Source organism: Ursus maritimus, unplaced genomic scaffold (genome assembly GCF_017311325.1).
Source record: "Ursus maritimus isolate PB19 unplaced genomic scaffold, ASM1731132v1 scaffold_9, whole genome shotgun sequence".
NCBI classification, from domain to species: domain Eukaryota; kingdom Metazoa; phylum Chordata; class Mammalia; order Carnivora; family Ursidae; genus Ursus; species Ursus maritimus.
Window position 1 is genome coordinate 44759095 of NW_024427107.1, and position 16513 is coordinate 44775607.

A 16513-nucleotide genomic window follows, 5' to 3' on the forward strand; every position below is an offset into this window, starting at 1 on the left:
AACGTCTACCTGCAGGGTAGACTGGGAAATGACAGTTAACTCCAGTTAGGTAGTCAAGGACACAGCTAAAACTTGGGGATTACATTATTAAAAGGAGTAAGAGTTGGATAGATGATGGGAAACAGTCTCTGTCACAATGGGGGTAAAGAAGGGGATTACCATTCAATATCATCATGTACTATTGAATTTTTTCTTTTTTCCTAGGTACATATATCAATTTTATAATAATTACAATAAAGAAGAGATTTCTGAAACAATAAATATTTCAGGCCAGACCTACACCCTAAATATTTGACTTTGGAAAAAGAAACAGCACAGAGCGGAATTTTTTCATCTTTGTATCCAAGGTTCTAATTCAAAATATAGAAATAATTGCTCATTGAGAAATACACCAAAACTCTATAGATACACATTAAAAAGTTGCAGTAGTATAAACTCACAAAATCCCATAATATTAGAGCTAAAATTTAAAAAAGGATCTTTTGGGGTCATTGGGTGGGTTGGTCAGTTAAGCATCTGCCTTTGGCTAAGGTCATGATCCCAGGGTCCTGGGATCAAGTCCTGCGTCAGGCTCCCTGCTCCATAGGGAGTCTGCTTCTCCCTCTGCCCCTCCTCCCACTTGTTCTCTCAATTTCTCTCTCTCTCAAATAATAAATAAAATCTTTTAAAAAGGACCTTTTGGTCTATATATATAAATAATAGAGACTCAAAAAGTAAAATAAATGGCCCTGCATCAGAAAGGCAGTTACAGATCCAAGATTAGAATCAAATTCCAGTGAATCATTGGATATATACCAACTGAGAAATTTTTTGAAGCAGAAATTTCACTGTAATTTTTAAAAGGGAATGCCAATTAAGAAAAAAATACAATTATTCACAGATAATGCACTATAAAGTAATTGTCAATTATATGACAAATTATAATGATACACATTTAAGAAATATAACATGAAGATTATACCTTTAATACTAAATGTTTATTAGAAAATAATATACACAAGCTGAAATCTGACCCAACTGGACAAATTACTTTTGGATTATTTCACTATTATTTTTATTTCAAAATATACTTATTCACCCCAAACAATAGTGTAAACAAAGTAGGAGATCAATTTTCCCACGTTTTGAAGGGTATACGTTGACAAAGTATACATAATTTGTGTGTTTTAAAAGCTAAGTCTCTTCCAAAAGTAAGTGGTCTTTTTTTTTTATGAGAATTTAACTCAGCTCATAAAATCAAGAAGCACATCAGATATAAATAGTTAGCACAATTAGAATTAATTAATTTATTTGTACAAACCCAAGTCAGATTTAAGGGCACTTTTAAGATTACCTAACATATATATTACATTAAATGTAAGTAAGGAATGTATTTTAAGTTTTATTAATTCAACAAAAATTGAACATTTCCTCTAGGCATTATACTTCCAAAGATGATGTAAAAGAAAAGAAACTACTCAAATGGATGTAATATAGATACCGCTAAAACAAATAAGTCATCTGTTAGAAGGCACTATTGGTAGTGTATGGGGCTAGGTACTATGATACTTTTTAAAAAAGAATATGCTGGGGAACTAGAATTTAAAGATTCCATCGTAAGTAGAGATCTCAAAAAATTAAACATAAAAATGCTCCAAATCTAAAGCAGTGGTTCTCATCTAGGTATTTTGGCAATGTCTGGAAATATTTTGGGTTGTCACAACTGAGGAGGTGCTACTGGCCTCCACTGGGTAGAGGCCAGGGATATTGTGAAGCATCCAACACTGCACAGGACGCCAGCCCTCCACAACAAAGAATTAGCTGGCCAAAAATGTCAGTAGTGCCAAGGTTGAAAAACCCAGGCCTGAAGTAATTTAAGTGATTTAATGTGATTTAATGAGCACTAATTTCTTCTCTGAACGACATGATGACATGTAGGTACATTTCATAAATATGAAAAATGATATAGATAGACAAAGATTATATACTTCACATGAAATTGTGATATTATTATGTATTTTAACTAAAAAAATACTACTGGCAAATTTTTGTGAATGGCATTATATTGACCTTTCTTACATATGCAGTGATTTTTACCTTCCTGTGATCTTTACAGTGGAGACATTTCCTTCATTTTTTTCAACAAATATTTAATGAACATCTATTTTCTAGATATTCTATGTGAGGTGCTGGAATGAAAGTTCAAATAACAGCTTTATTGCGGAAACAGGCATGTGGACAAAAAATTACAATCCATATGACAAGGGTTATCACAGAGGAATAAATAAGCCACAGTGTGGTAAGACGGAAGAGGGAGTGATAACTTCTGTAGTTGGGGGAGGGGGGCATGCTAGGGTAAGAGAAGAATATCAGCAATAGCTTCCCAGAAAAACAAATGCCTGATCTGAATATTTATATCAGAAGACAGGAGGGACTTATAAGTATGTCACGCTGAGTAATGAATTTCTTGGGGCACCTGGGTGGCTCAGCTGGTTAAGAATCCAACTCTTGATTTTGGCTTGGGTCATGATCTCAGGGTCAGAGCCTGCTTAAGATTCTTTGTCTCCCTTTCCTTCTGCCCCTCTCCCCTGCTTGCATGCACACTCTCTCTCTTGCTCTGAGGAAAAAAAAAAAAAAAAGAACCTCTATTTTATCAATAACAGGTTTAGCAATCATCTTTTTTTTTATGATTTTATTTATTTATTTATTTATTTATTTATTTGAGAGAGGGAGAGAGAGGAGGGGCAGAGGGAAAGGGAGACAGAAAATCTCAAGCAGACTCCCCACCAAGCCTGGAGCCTGACACTGGGCTTGATCTCATAACCCTGTGATCATAACCTGAGCCAAAATCAATAATCAGACATTTAACCGACTGAACCACCCAGGTGCCCCACTGATCATCTTAATGAAGGATTTAGGCAAGGTAATGTCATAAGGAGGTATGATTTTATAAAAAATCACTGAGCACAACTGGAATGTGGTCAAGCAGAAGACAGAGATACTAATGAGGAATCAGATTCAAGGTGCTAAGAATCTGGAACAAGGAAGTCATCCAATGGGCTTGGGAGAAGGAGGAGATGAATGAAGAGATGTTAAGAAGAATCAGTAGAACCACAGTCAGAAGATACTTCCTGAGCATGCCAATATAAGGAACTTGTTTCTAGTGCCAAGAAGTTGAGACTAGCCCATGCTGGGGGATGCTTTGAGAGTAGGCCAAAATGATCATGTGAATATTTATAACAAAGATTGCCATCAATTTTATATATATATATATATATATATATATATATCTCACACAATAAAACAAATAATTTAACTTTTCTTAATTTTATCTTAAAACTAACTACAGAATTCTTTAAAATACTGGTGTCAAACTTGAGGGTCCCACCCAACATGTTAAAGAGCTTAGAAGTCATCACTACTGTCCTCAACAAGAAAAAAACTGAACAAACTGAAAATCAACAACTCTTCTTGGATCCTTCAAAGAACTGTGGTAACAGGGCAAACTGCTGCCCCTAAAACTGGAGAGAAAGACAGGCAGATACAGAGAATCACAGCTTACCAGGAGCAGAAGCCAGCAGCTGGAGTTAATTTGGGGAGAAATTCTTTACATCGTAATTGATGACTTGCTCTAGGCTCAGGGCATACCAGCTTGAGAGAGGCCCTGTCTCTGGGGGGTGGGGGGTGGGGTCCACATTCTTGGGTTTTACTTCCAGTAGCTCCACCAGGTTCTCACTGTAAGGATCAGAGAAAAATCCCCTCCTGCTTCTGGTAGAGGGAGTGGTAAAGTAAACATTTTGGAATACACCCAGAGTTCTCTTCCTAACAAGGCCTGCCCTCAAGGGAAACTATTTTACCGGAGCCTAATGGACTGGGGTTTTACTAAAGCCTAAACGACCTGGGGGAAGGGAAATACCCAACTCAGTCTCACCAGAAGACTGACATATAACCAACAGAATGTAAAACACTTCCCCTCCTCCTACACTTTACCACATCAACAGGGTTCTGGTGTAATAACCGTGATTTCAGCTAAAAGAACTGGAAGCCTCAGACCCTATTAAGGAGTCTCCAGAAAAACCCACAACAACAGAGGAGACAAAAACAAGGACATACGGGAAATTTCAGCCTGTAACACCACAGCCACAGCAAACAGTAAATATAGCCTAATGCTTAGCCAGATAAACATAAAACCTCACACTAAAGGCCCATATAACCTCAGTTCCTTTTATCATGTCTTGTTTTCTATAAAATATTAAAAAGCATGCTAAAAGACAAGGGGAAAAAAACAGTCTGAAAAAATAAAGCGAGAATCTGAACCAGACTCAGATATGGCAGAGATTTTGGAATTATCAGATCAAAAATGTAAAATGATTAATATGCTAAGAGATCTACTAAAAAAAGTAGATACTATGTCAGGCCAGATGAGTCATATAAGCAGAGCAATGGAAGTTCTAAAACAAATTCTAAATGAAATACTAGAAACTGAAAACATTCTAACAGAAATGAAGAATGCTTTTGATGGGCTTCCCAATGGACTAGACATAGCTAAGGAAAGAATCAGTGAGCCTGAAGAAAGGTCAGCAGAAAATTTCAAAACTGAAATGTAAGGGGAAAAAAAAACAAACAAACAGTGGAAAAGAAAAGAATATCCAAGAACTGTGGGACAGTTATAAAAGGTGCAACAGGTGTGTCATAGAAATACCAGAAGGAGAAGATAAGTAACAGAAGCAATATTTGAAATCATGATGACTGAGAATTTTCTAAAATTAATGACAGACACCAAACCACTAACCTAGGAAACTCATAGAACATAAGTAGGATAGATAGCATAAAATCTACACCTAGACTTACTATATTTGAATTGCAGAAAGTCACAAAGAGAATCTTGAAAGAAGCCAGGGGAACAAGGTAAGAATTATATTTGATTTCTCTTCTGAAAACATGCAAGCAAGAGGAGAATGGAGTGAAATATATGAAGTGTTGAAAGAATAAAACCACTAACCTCGAATTCTGTATACAGTGAAATTATTCTTCAAAAGTGAAGGAGATATAAAGACTTTCTGAGGCATACAAAAATTGAGGGAATTTGTCTCCAGTAGACCTGCCTTACAAGAAATGATGAAAGAAGTTCTTCGGAGAGAAGGAAAATGATAATAGGTCAGAAACTTGGATCCACATAAAGAAGGGAAGAGCATTAGAGAAGGAATAAATGAAGGGGAAATAATTTTTATTTTTCTTATTCTTAATTGACCTAACAGAAAACAGTTTAAGATGATAATAGCAAGAATGTATTCAGTGATTATAGCTTATGGACAAGTGAAGTGAACTGACCAGTGAAGGGATAAGGGACAGGAGGGAGGAAGTGGACATGCTGTGTGATAAGGCACGTGCAACACCCAAGAAGTACCCAGTAGTGCTTGAAAGCAGGCTGTTATCAGTTGTAAATGCATATTGCAAACTCTGGGGCAACTTCTTTAAAAAAGAAGTACAACTGACATGCTAAGAGAGGAGAGAAAATGGAATCTTAGAAAATGTTCAATTAAAACCAAAAGAAGGCAGAAACAGAGTGGAATATCAGAAAGGAAGAAAGAAAAGAAAAAAGAGAAAAGAAAAGAAAAGAAAAGAAAAGAAAGAGAGAGAAAGAAAGAAAAAGGGGAGGGGGGAGGGAAGGGGAGGGAAGCGAACGGAAGGAAAGGAAAGGAAGGAAAGGAAAGGAAAAGAAAGGAAAGGAAAGGAAAGAAAGGGAAGGGAAGGGAAGAAAGGAAAGGAACAGCACAGAACAAGTGCAAAGCATAGAAAAGTTACAGGCTTCACAGCCACCACGGGTGTGGAGCAGAGTGAAAGCAGAGGAAACCACAGGGCTCCAAAGCTGTAACAAGTGTCCAAACCACTGCTTTAGAAGAAAAACTCTCTCTGAAGTGTGCCTCCTGATGCTTTCCCTCTTTAAAATGTGTAACTCTTTAGAGAATCAGGAATAGCGATTTCTACTTTGCAATTACTCTCTGGGGTTCTGAGAGAGCGGAAGTCCGTTGCTTCCAATCCCGTAATCCACGTCACAGTCTTTAGAGCTTCTGCGTCCGGAGGCCTACAGCTGGTGAAGTTCATTCTCCCGCGTCATTTCTGACACTTTCTCCTTTCTCTCTGGGAAAGAGGAGAAGAGGGTGTGTGTCTGGGCTTTCTCTGATACAAGTGTAACTCCAGTTAATAGGGGCGCTTTTACTTTTGCAAGCTCCTATCGCTGACCCTCACATTCACTGCAAAGAGTCCTAGCGGAGCCTCTCTAGTACAATCCCCCAGGATGTCTGTTAATGAGGGAGATTCCTGGGTTCTGCCCAAGAGCTTCTGCATCAGACTCTAGGAGAGCGAGCCCAGAAATCGCCCTTCTGGCAAATGCCACAAGTGACTCTTACACGCCCTGAAGTCTGCCTCTGAGAACCATGGCTTGAATATACGGCTCCTTCAGGGCTGGGGAAAGGGACGGGGTTCGAAGGCACTTCTCTTTATGTTTTGGGTCAATGTACTGCTAGGAGTAGTTGCCCCTAACCCCCTGCCGATTATGTCTGCTAACGAAATACAGTAAATGCTCCAAGAATATTTATTGAAAGATTACCTGAGGAGCATAACATAGTACTTTCTTAAGTTCTGTGATTAGCAAACCATTTTGATTCTTCTAACCTAGATAGAAATCATTTTGTTCTAAATAAGTTTTTAAAAATTTTATGGTCTCGTATATCAGGTATACAGAATAGCTATCTTTTTAAAACTATGAGAGTATAACATGCCAAACTTTATTTAGATGGTAGGCTTGCTCTAATGCAGGCCATCAAAAAATCACTTGAGCTTCCATATCAGGTAAATTTGGTTTAAGGAATTCCTGCAAGAGAAAAATAAATGGTTGAAAACATAAGCAGCTATGGAAAATCTAAATCGAAACCAAAGAAAAAAACTTACAAAGAGCTGTAATAAGGATCAAAAAAATGAACAGATATGTCAGCAAACCCTCCAGGTTGAGGCACTGTGAGGGCGGCCTAAGGGGCTGGGGAACTTGCAGAAGGGTGCAGTGGCTAGGATAAACCAAGAATGACAAAAGATGAACAGGCTAAGACCATAAAGGCCTGCTCATTAATCCCTCCCAAGAACCAGAAAACCAATCCACAGAAAGCTAAGCAGTAAGATAGAAGATAAGAGAAAGGGACCTTTACCGGGTTCTTCAAGGACAGGGTCCAAGGGCCGTGCCATATGCTACATTATATCACTATCCCACTCTGTAAAGGTATTGAAGCCTTTACATTAGCAGCCAGTCAAAATTGTATAATCCCATCAGTGTCTGCAGGAAAGAAGGACTTGGCTAGATTTTCAGTTATTTTCAGTTCCTTCTTATATTCCCAACTTGGGGAGATGGACCTTGGAAAAACTCTGCTTGGGAAAACTTGGGAAACTGAGCTAGAGCCTATTCTTCTGTTGTTCTTTGTGGAAGAATAGATAAGGAGTAAATAGAAGCAATAAATGATCATTCCCTGCAAGCTTTCCTTCTCAGGGGACTGTGCCACTCAGAAGGAGGCAAGGTGCTCACTCTGACCCATCAGTTTGCTAGTGGGGTGTGTGTGTGTGTGTGTGTGTGTGTGTGTGTGTGTGTTAGAGGGACATGGAGGGTACTGAACAACTTCCACTCTGGGACTTACCTTGCATCAAGCAGCAGCAGGTTATACACCCACATGAGCACTGTCACTCTGAAAATGGGATGGAGTGTTAGGTTCTCAGCAGAGGAGAAAAAAACAGAAAGGGAAACAGAGCATGCACGCACACACATGCACACACATAAACTGAAATTCTCCTAAGTTGTGGGTCAGAGCCGTTGGGAGCAAAGCAGTCTTCATCCCTCCTTGCTGCCGCTATGCTGATGTCCTCGTGGCAGGCTGAATTCTAACAAGGAAGAAAGAACTGCAGGTAGACTATCACTGAAAACTCACTCTGGATGTTGTGGGAAGATACGGTCTTTTTCAAAGACATAGCTGAAGCAGGAAACTTAAAATTTGTAAAAGATGGTGTGGCTGCACAAAAATAAGAGAAAGAAGGAAAACAGTGAAGCAAAGTCCTCTAGAATTAATCTGTGGTAGAAGGTAACAGAGCAATCCTATAGGCAAAAAGCAAAAATTACCTGTAAATAACTTTTTTTCCAGCTCTTCTTGAATTTTAAGAAGAACCCTTTCCTGTTCTAAGGCTTCTATGTACTTGGAGTAGCACCAGGTTGGCTAGAAAGACAATTTGGAAACTTAATTTTGGAAATGTTTGCCGCAGGAAATAAATTGAAGGTAAGATGGCTTATATAAGCCTCTTCATTTAAACCTTTTATGGAAGGTTTTGAATATTGAATATTGAATATAACTGAATATTGAACATTGAATATAACTATTCAATGATGTGCTGTACCGATATGTGCTTAACTATTTCTCAATGAATCAATGTTGCAAAGGCTTTATAGATTTCTTGACAGCTACGCAGGCACCTATATATATTTAATTTGATTATGAATTTAGATGCTTAAGAGAGATCCAAGTTTGGGGGGTGGTATTTTGCATTTGGATTAACTGCAATTCTTAAATGTGTAAAATCCATCTGAAACAAATGCATATACAGAGCATCCACACTTGCAAAATGGCAGTGTACTATTACTCTACCAATTGCTGGAATAATTCACCTGTATTCCTTCAATAGCAACAACAATAATAATTTACATTTATGGAATGCCTTTGGTTTCCAAAAGCTTTTTAGTTTCTTACAAGACTCTGAGATATATGACAAGAGATCATTACCATCGTTCCCTTTTCTCTCCCTTTCTCCTCTTAACAGATAAGGAAACAGTCTCAAAGCAAATTTCATGATTTTTTTTTTTCAGGCTTCCAGGTAATACTGACTCGTAAATGACAGTGAAAATTAGAAGCCTGCTATCTTGAATTCCACATTTCCCCCTTTATTTTTACACTGTGTTTCTGAAATTTAATGCTAGTCATTTGCTAATGAATGTTCTTCCAAATGGCATTATTACATACCACACACTTTTAGATACTGCCTTTTTCAAAATATGGTGTCACAAAATTGGACATTTCCCTTCTCTCAATAACAGTTTTACAGCCTATCAATTATCTTAGCTGAGTGGCTGAATTTATTTGACATTCCTAAATGCCAAAAAAGATTTTTCTTGAGATAGTGCTATCCTAAGACACAAACACTTTTCATACAAGTCATTAAAAATGGACATAAATTAAACTTATGAAATTTCATGGAATGTACAAGTTATAAATGTAAATATAAACATAAAATCTATGAATGTATTGTTGATGGTCATGTACTGGCCAACATTAGGACCATGTCAAAGAACTAAAAAATTGAGACTGAGCCTTTGATGTTTTTCTTTCTTTTTTTTAACAAAGAATATATCAACCAAATGTATTCTATCTTGTTCTCTATCTGCCTTATTCTCTTTTCCAATAAGATAGTCATTTCAACTGCTGCCTCTTACATCTTCTTCATATGTATCAAAAAGTATTTTTGTTGATTATATTGTCCAAGATCCGCTGAAATTTTAATGTTCTCCGAAGGCTCAAGGAAATTCCCTTCTAATCTCTCCTAGTATAATTTTACCTTCATTTTCAAACAAGCACACCTCTACTATTGTAAAATAACTGAGTGACTGCATTCTACTATCCAATGCTCGAAAGAAGAGCTATCTGTGACACATTTACTGCTTACCTGCCGACCATATGCTTGTAGGCCTAAAACTGGGTCAGTGGCTATAGTAACTGTTTTGATAGCAGATCCTGAAGAACTTGCATATTGTTTGATTCCATCCTGTAATTATATTAAGTTATTCCAAAAAAGGGATAAGACTATATTAGTGTAAACTTATAGTAAAGGAGTCATAACATTAAATGAAAACGTATTTTGTGGTGAGTACCACACCTGTGGTTTCATCAAGTCAATATTACTAATGTGATGTAATTTATGAACTTTTTAATTTTCTTTCATACTAATATAAAAATATTTTAAAATAAATAATTTATGAAGAATATAAAAATCACTCCAAAATTCTGGCATCTAAGAAAAACCATTGTAAACATTTTCATAAACATCCATCCAAACATCTCACCAGGGAAAGATATAGATATAATCTATAATTTTAATATTTATATTTTATTACATAAATTTCATGCAAATGGAATCACATTATATGTGCTCTTTTGAAATATTCATGTTAAATATTGTGAAAATGTTTCTGTGTGAATAAATATAGAATGGGAATGTAAAGGGGGAGGGTCTTTGTATCAATCACCAGTATGCCTACCATACAACTATATGTTGTATACACCCGAATATTTGGATGATGAAATGAATACATCATCATTTTCAATGTTGAACTGTCCTATGCACTTGAATCCTGAATGATTAAAAAAAAAAGCTATATCATCACTTCAACAGGTGAATAATAGTCTAGTAAAGGTATGTACCATAGATAATTTAGTCAATACCTACTGTTAGAAACTTAAGTCATTAAAAATTTTTTACTATTATAAATGATGCTGTGTATACATTTTAGTTGCTGATAGTACTGTCCAAGAAATCCAGTCATGAATCAGAGGAAAACTATAAAACAAATTGACTAAATATTCCTATACAAATATTGCATACATGAAATAATACTCCAAATCATAAATGCAGAAACTCAGGCCAGAAATAGACCAAAGGTATAAAAAGGAAATGTAAAATGACAGTTTACTGAACTTAAAAGAAGACTGAAGAAAAAAACAAAAATCTCTCAAAAGTGAAGCTACAAGGTATTCAAAGGAGAAGAAATTTGATTGAATAGATAGGGGGTTTATCCATATATTATTTATATATACTTCCTTTCTGATCCATATATGTGTATATAAATGATGAATAATATGTCTATAAATCATATATATGGATCAAAAAGTTTATATACACATATATATGCACACACATATATAATATGTATATAAATCCCCCCAAAAAACTTAGCAAAAGACGTAAACCTACAGACTCAAGAACCTGAACAATCCTGTCAGAATAAATCCAAAGAAATCCACACAAGATGTGTCATAATCAAACTCTGAAAACTAAAGACAAAGAAAAATCTTGAAAGCAGTAAGTGAGAAACAATACCTTACCTATAGGGAAAAGAAAGAATAAAATAATAAATCTTGGAACATCAAGAAGGAAGAAAAATTGAAAGAGCAAAAGTATGGGTTAATAGAATAGATTTTTCTTCTCTCCTTGAGTTTCCTAATTTATGTTTGAAGGTTGAAGCAAAAATTATAAAATGCTGAAGTTTTCATTTTCTGTTTTATCCTAATGATGGCTTTATATGGATATCATCTGCCATTTTCTGCTCATTTTGAAATGTCTTATATTTTCCTCACCAACCAATAATAGGAATGTGGTTTGATGTGGTTCTCAGTATAATGTAAGGAAATATTTAAAATAAGTATAAACAGGTGAGAGAAGAAGACTTAAAGGGGGAGAGTAGTTTCTATACTCAAACTGGTAAAATGTCAGCACCAACAGACAAGGAAAAGTCATGTATCTATAATGTAATATCTAAAGCAACCACTAAAATATCTAAACAAAGATACACCCAAATAAAATTCTAAGAAATAGGCAAGTAATCCACAGGAATGCAGACAAAGGAAACAGAATAAAATGAAAAACAGAGGGAACAATCAAAACAAGAAATAAAATGGCAGACTTAACTAACATATAAAAAATTACACTAAAGATAAAGCGACTAAATACACCAATTAAAAAACAGAGATTGGCAGAATAGATTTTTTTAAAAACCACCAGGACCCAACTACATGCTGTTTAATTGAAATATAATGATAAAGATAGTAAAGCAATAGAAAAAGATATACCATACAAACATCAAAACAGAGCAAGCTGGTTCTGCAGCTTTGGAGAAGTTTGGCAGTTTTTTTAAAACCTCCATAGTCCTCATTTTTTGAGAACCTCCATAGCCCTCTATATTGTTTATGAAATTGTATACATACATGTAAAAAACACTATCTTTAAAAAGATCTGGAAGACTACTCCCAAGCTTAGTGTTTGCTCTTGGGAATGGGGAGGGTGATAGAACTCAGAGCTGGGATGAAGAGAGTTTGCTCTTTCTGCAGTACTTACTCCTTCTGCAATATTTTAAGGAGGGAAAAAAAAACCTAATGAGGCAAAATGTTAGCAGGGTTTATTTTGACCTGTGTATATATGAGCATTCATTATATTAGTTTTGCATCTTTCAATAACTTTTAATTTAAAAAAATAGAATAAGCATAAGCTTATAAATAAATAAAATACATTAGTTGGGAGCAGTTGCCCTTTTTCAGTTCAAAGAAAATAGATAAATATAGGGATAGACAGGTGAATGGATGAATAAATGGACAGACTAACAGACAAATAGGCAGGTTGGGCAATTTATGACTCATGTTTATAAATTTCACAGTCAATGTATCATTCTGTACTTGTAATATTGAAAATGTTTTCCCATGAGTACATGACATCTTTTCATTCATTCATTTTTTTTTATTCCTGATTTACTCAGTAAACAGTGATTAATAATTGAGCATATGCTGGACACTGGTCTATGTGCTATGATACACAGATACACAAGACAGATACTATTCTTGGGAATTTCAGTCCAGTGAGGATGACAGATGTAAAAACTTATTCATGAGACTATATAAAGCATTCTCCAAAATAGATAGGAATGTTACTACAGTGGATGCGAACTGCTTGTGTTGCTTAGTAGGGTCAAGGAAGCTTCCACAGGGAAGAGGTGACATTTGAGATGAATTTGGAGAAATTCAAAATGAAGTTTGAAACCTCTGACTAAAGGATTATAAGCCAGTAAAATCTGTATTCTATAATGTCTCTGTATTTTCCCCCCAGCCCAATTTCTTCTATAAATTCACACACATCACATACCTTTTAAAAGTATGATTCAAACCATAAGAAAAAAATAAATGAATAAAAAATAAAAGTATGAGTCAACTAAAAATGAGTCTTCTCTTACCTTTGCAAATTTTTCATCTTCTATGACTGCCAATTTTTTTTTCTGCTTATTATATTCTTGTCTTCTCTCTAAAACACTCATGATTTTTTCATCAGTTAAGTTCTTCCTAAACTCACAAAACTGAGGCCAAAATTTAAATAGAACCCCAAAAATTGTCATCTGTATAAAAAACAATGTCTCAGATTACAATTTCATACAAATGTACCGATTTAAACTCTAATTCACCATAATAATGGATTAACTATTCTATCTTTAATATACAGCATGTTTCCTCCAACTTATTGTCTCCAGACATCTTGGTATAGTTTAGCTCAGCACATGCTTATGATCAATGTTTTTTACTACCAATGAGAAGTCTTTCTTTAAAATAAAAATACACTTAAAAGTTACTTTATTCTTTATGTTTCCTTAACCAATTGATTGTATTAATAAAGAATCCATTAGGTCTTTTTAAATAAGAAATTTATGTTTTCTTTTAAAACATACACTAGTTGATCTGCCACACACTCTGCTGTTTTATGCAAGTATTCCAAATATTCAGTCCATCAAGAGGAACTCCTCTCTGCCCCCCTTTTCTTCCTTTTAGAGAAAGGAAATACCTCTGGAAAAGCTCTTAAACAAAGCTGCAGTTCTAAGAATAAATCTTGAGTAACTTTTAAATGATATAATCTCTTTTATGTGAGAGCAAGAAAAGTAACATTTAAAAAGCAGGGTGGTATCCTGGACAAATGCTTTCTATGAGGACACTCTACATAAGTGATTAATTGTGATATTTATAGAGATAAGAATTGTTGCTCAAATTCCCATGCCAAGTATTTCCATTAGTTCCAGAGGCATACACTACTTCCAAGAAGGTAGGACTTGCCACATCAGATCAAGCCCAACATCTTGTTGCTAAGAATGACCTTTACCTAATGCCCTGGAGAAAAATGAACCATCCCATTAGGCTCCAAGCCAACTCTTTAGGGGAAAAGAGGAATTTTTAAAAAGCAGGCACTGCAGTGATCAACAGAGTCCTCAGTTCGTTGGTATATTTCATTATTCCTCTTTTCTGTACATGGATATTATTAGTAATTCTAAAATTATTCCTTTTAAAATACAGTTTATACACAAGAAATGAATCATTGAACACTACACCAAAAACTAATGATGTATTTATATGTTGGCTAATTGAATTTAAATTTTAAAAAAATACAGTTTTATCATGGAATTCTGTAGCCTCTTGGCATTTTGAACACAAGAGCCAGAGATTCTTTATTTGATGAAATACAGGCTTTTAAAAAATTTTCATTTACATTTACCTGCCATGTCTTTATATAATTAAGCCCCTGCTCCAATGTCAAGGGATCATGGTAGTTTTTATATGAACTTCTTAAACTTAAACACTCCCCCCTTCCTCCTCTATTTACCAACTATTGACCCTACACCTCAGTTATCTCTCCAAAACCTGAGTCATTTATTTCAATCTAGAAAGTCTTCCAGTAAAAGTCACCCAAATAGAACACAATTTTTCAATAGGAGACATAAAACTGCTCTCTTCCGAAAAGTTGCAATTAAGATTTTAGGTTAATAACATATGTGCTAGTCATGAAAATAACCCTGTGCCTCCAGAACCTTAAAAGAAATCAAACTGTAGGTAAGAAAATGTTTTAATAATTATAGAGCTACTTTGCTTACTGGCAGGAGATGGGCAATGGCTTTAGTATGAGTAAAAAGGGCCAGTGAAAACTTGGCTGAGTGAAGAAAACTTCAGGTGGGGGACAGGCAGAAGCTATGCTGATAACAATACTAGAACAGGCAACAGGCTTTTTTATCTACTATGCAGCCCTTTCACTCAAGTTTGCTCTCATTTCCAATTTGATCTTACTCCTTTCTGCCACAATAGATCGCTTCTCATGTCAGTCATCTATGTGTTCAAGAATGTGTTCAAAAATGCCTATTCTGGGGGCGCCTGGGTGGCTCAGTCGTTAAACGTCTGCCTTCCGCTCAGATCATGATCCCAGGGTCCTGAGAGGCTTCTTCCTCTCCCACTCCCCCTGCTTGTGTTCCCTCTCTTGCTGGCTGTCTCTCTCTCTGTCAAATAAATAAGTAAAATCTTTAAAAAAAAAATCTTAATTAAAAAATACCTATTCTGTGCCAGGCATTTGGGCCACAAGGGTAAATAAGAAACATTCCCTGTCCTCAAACACCTTACAATCTGGTGGGAAAGTCAGCATGAAAATAGGCATTTTCAGTTTTGTGTGATAAACAGAGATGCATACAGGATGTTACAGAAGCACAAGGGAGAGAAGATGCTCACGCAAAGCACTCAGGAGGGAAGAGAGTAAGGCTTGTTTGTGGAACTACAGATATTTCAGTACGACTGGGGGAGGGGTAGCAGGGTGTGGTAAGAGATACGCCTAGAGAGAGAAACGAGTACGGTCTTCATTCTGAGGACAGTGGGGAGTAACTGAAATTGAAAGCGGAGAAGCGACATGATTAGATAGACATTTTGAAAAAGATGGGGTCTGTCTGTAGTGAGTTAAATGGTTTTGAGAGAGCCCAGAGGCACGTTTGGCAGTTAACATGAAGTGTTGCAGATGTGAACTGAGGTAATGGCATGGAGTCCGAAGAAAGCAGATAGGACGGCAGATAACAAGGAGACCAATGGATAAATTTGAGGGACTGCAGATTTGGGAGCAGGGGAATAAAGGAGAGGAAGGACATAAAGATCACAACCAGATCTCTGGCAAGTGCACCTGGGTAGAAGGTGATGCTATTTTCTGAGCTTCCCTAGGACACGCAGGAGGAATCATCAATTTGGTGGGTTGAGGACGCTATATAAAGATTCTCTTATTTTCTGATGCTCCAAAGTCCATATTTAAAACATGTCTAGGACTCCATTTTTGGAAATTAAGTAGAGCGCATAAACTAGAGGACTCCAATAGAGTTCACTGGCTTCAATCCCTAGACGGTATGGCAGAACCAACCAATATAAGCAGCTCCGGCCATGCACTCGCAGACTCGAGGTCTTTGATCTAGATGGGTAAGCCCTGGTCTGGTTAACCAGAGACCTAGGCTAGGCTAAGTGATCTCTAAGATCTTTTCACTAACAGATACTCTAATTCTGGCACCATATTTTCTCTATTTCTCTCTAGCACATCCTCAACCGTTCCTCCACATTTTCACTTATTTTAATGCATAATTTGGATTTGAGTCCATTTTCAGTTCCTTAGAGGACTTAGAACACAGCTGGCTCACAAATGAACGTTAAGGAATAATGGCCTTTTTTCCATGCTCAAGGGCAATCATATCCTAAATCTCTGTTTCATATCACTTAAATCATGACATGGCCTTCCCTATTACCCCTATTATAATTTATTTTACTTAATCATTTTTCAGGAACAACATCACTAAAAGGCTTTTAAAAATGCAAATAAATTATGTTCACCAAATCACTGTTTTCTATTATTT

The 16513-nt window shown here is 36.1% G+C and overlaps 1 protein-coding gene across 1 annotated transcript in view; it reads right to left on the reverse strand.

The window, feature by feature from the left end:
• Positions 1-6842: 6842 nt before the first annotated feature.
• Positions 6843-16513, reverse strand: part of RGS22 (regulator of G protein signaling 22) — a 119697-nt gene continuing 110026 nt past the window's right edge. Inside the window, exons 25-29 of the mRNA XM_040625597.1 lie at positions 13061-13219; positions 9730-9828; positions 8138-8231; positions 7950-8030; positions 6843-6853 (exon numbers count right to left, since the gene is read on the reverse strand). Of these exons, the coding sequence (XP_040481531.1) occupies positions 6843-6853; positions 7950-8030; positions 8138-8231; positions 9730-9828; positions 13061-13219 (444 nt within the window). The remainder of the gene's footprint in view (positions 6854-7949; positions 8031-8137; positions 8232-9729; positions 9829-13060; positions 13220-16513) is intronic.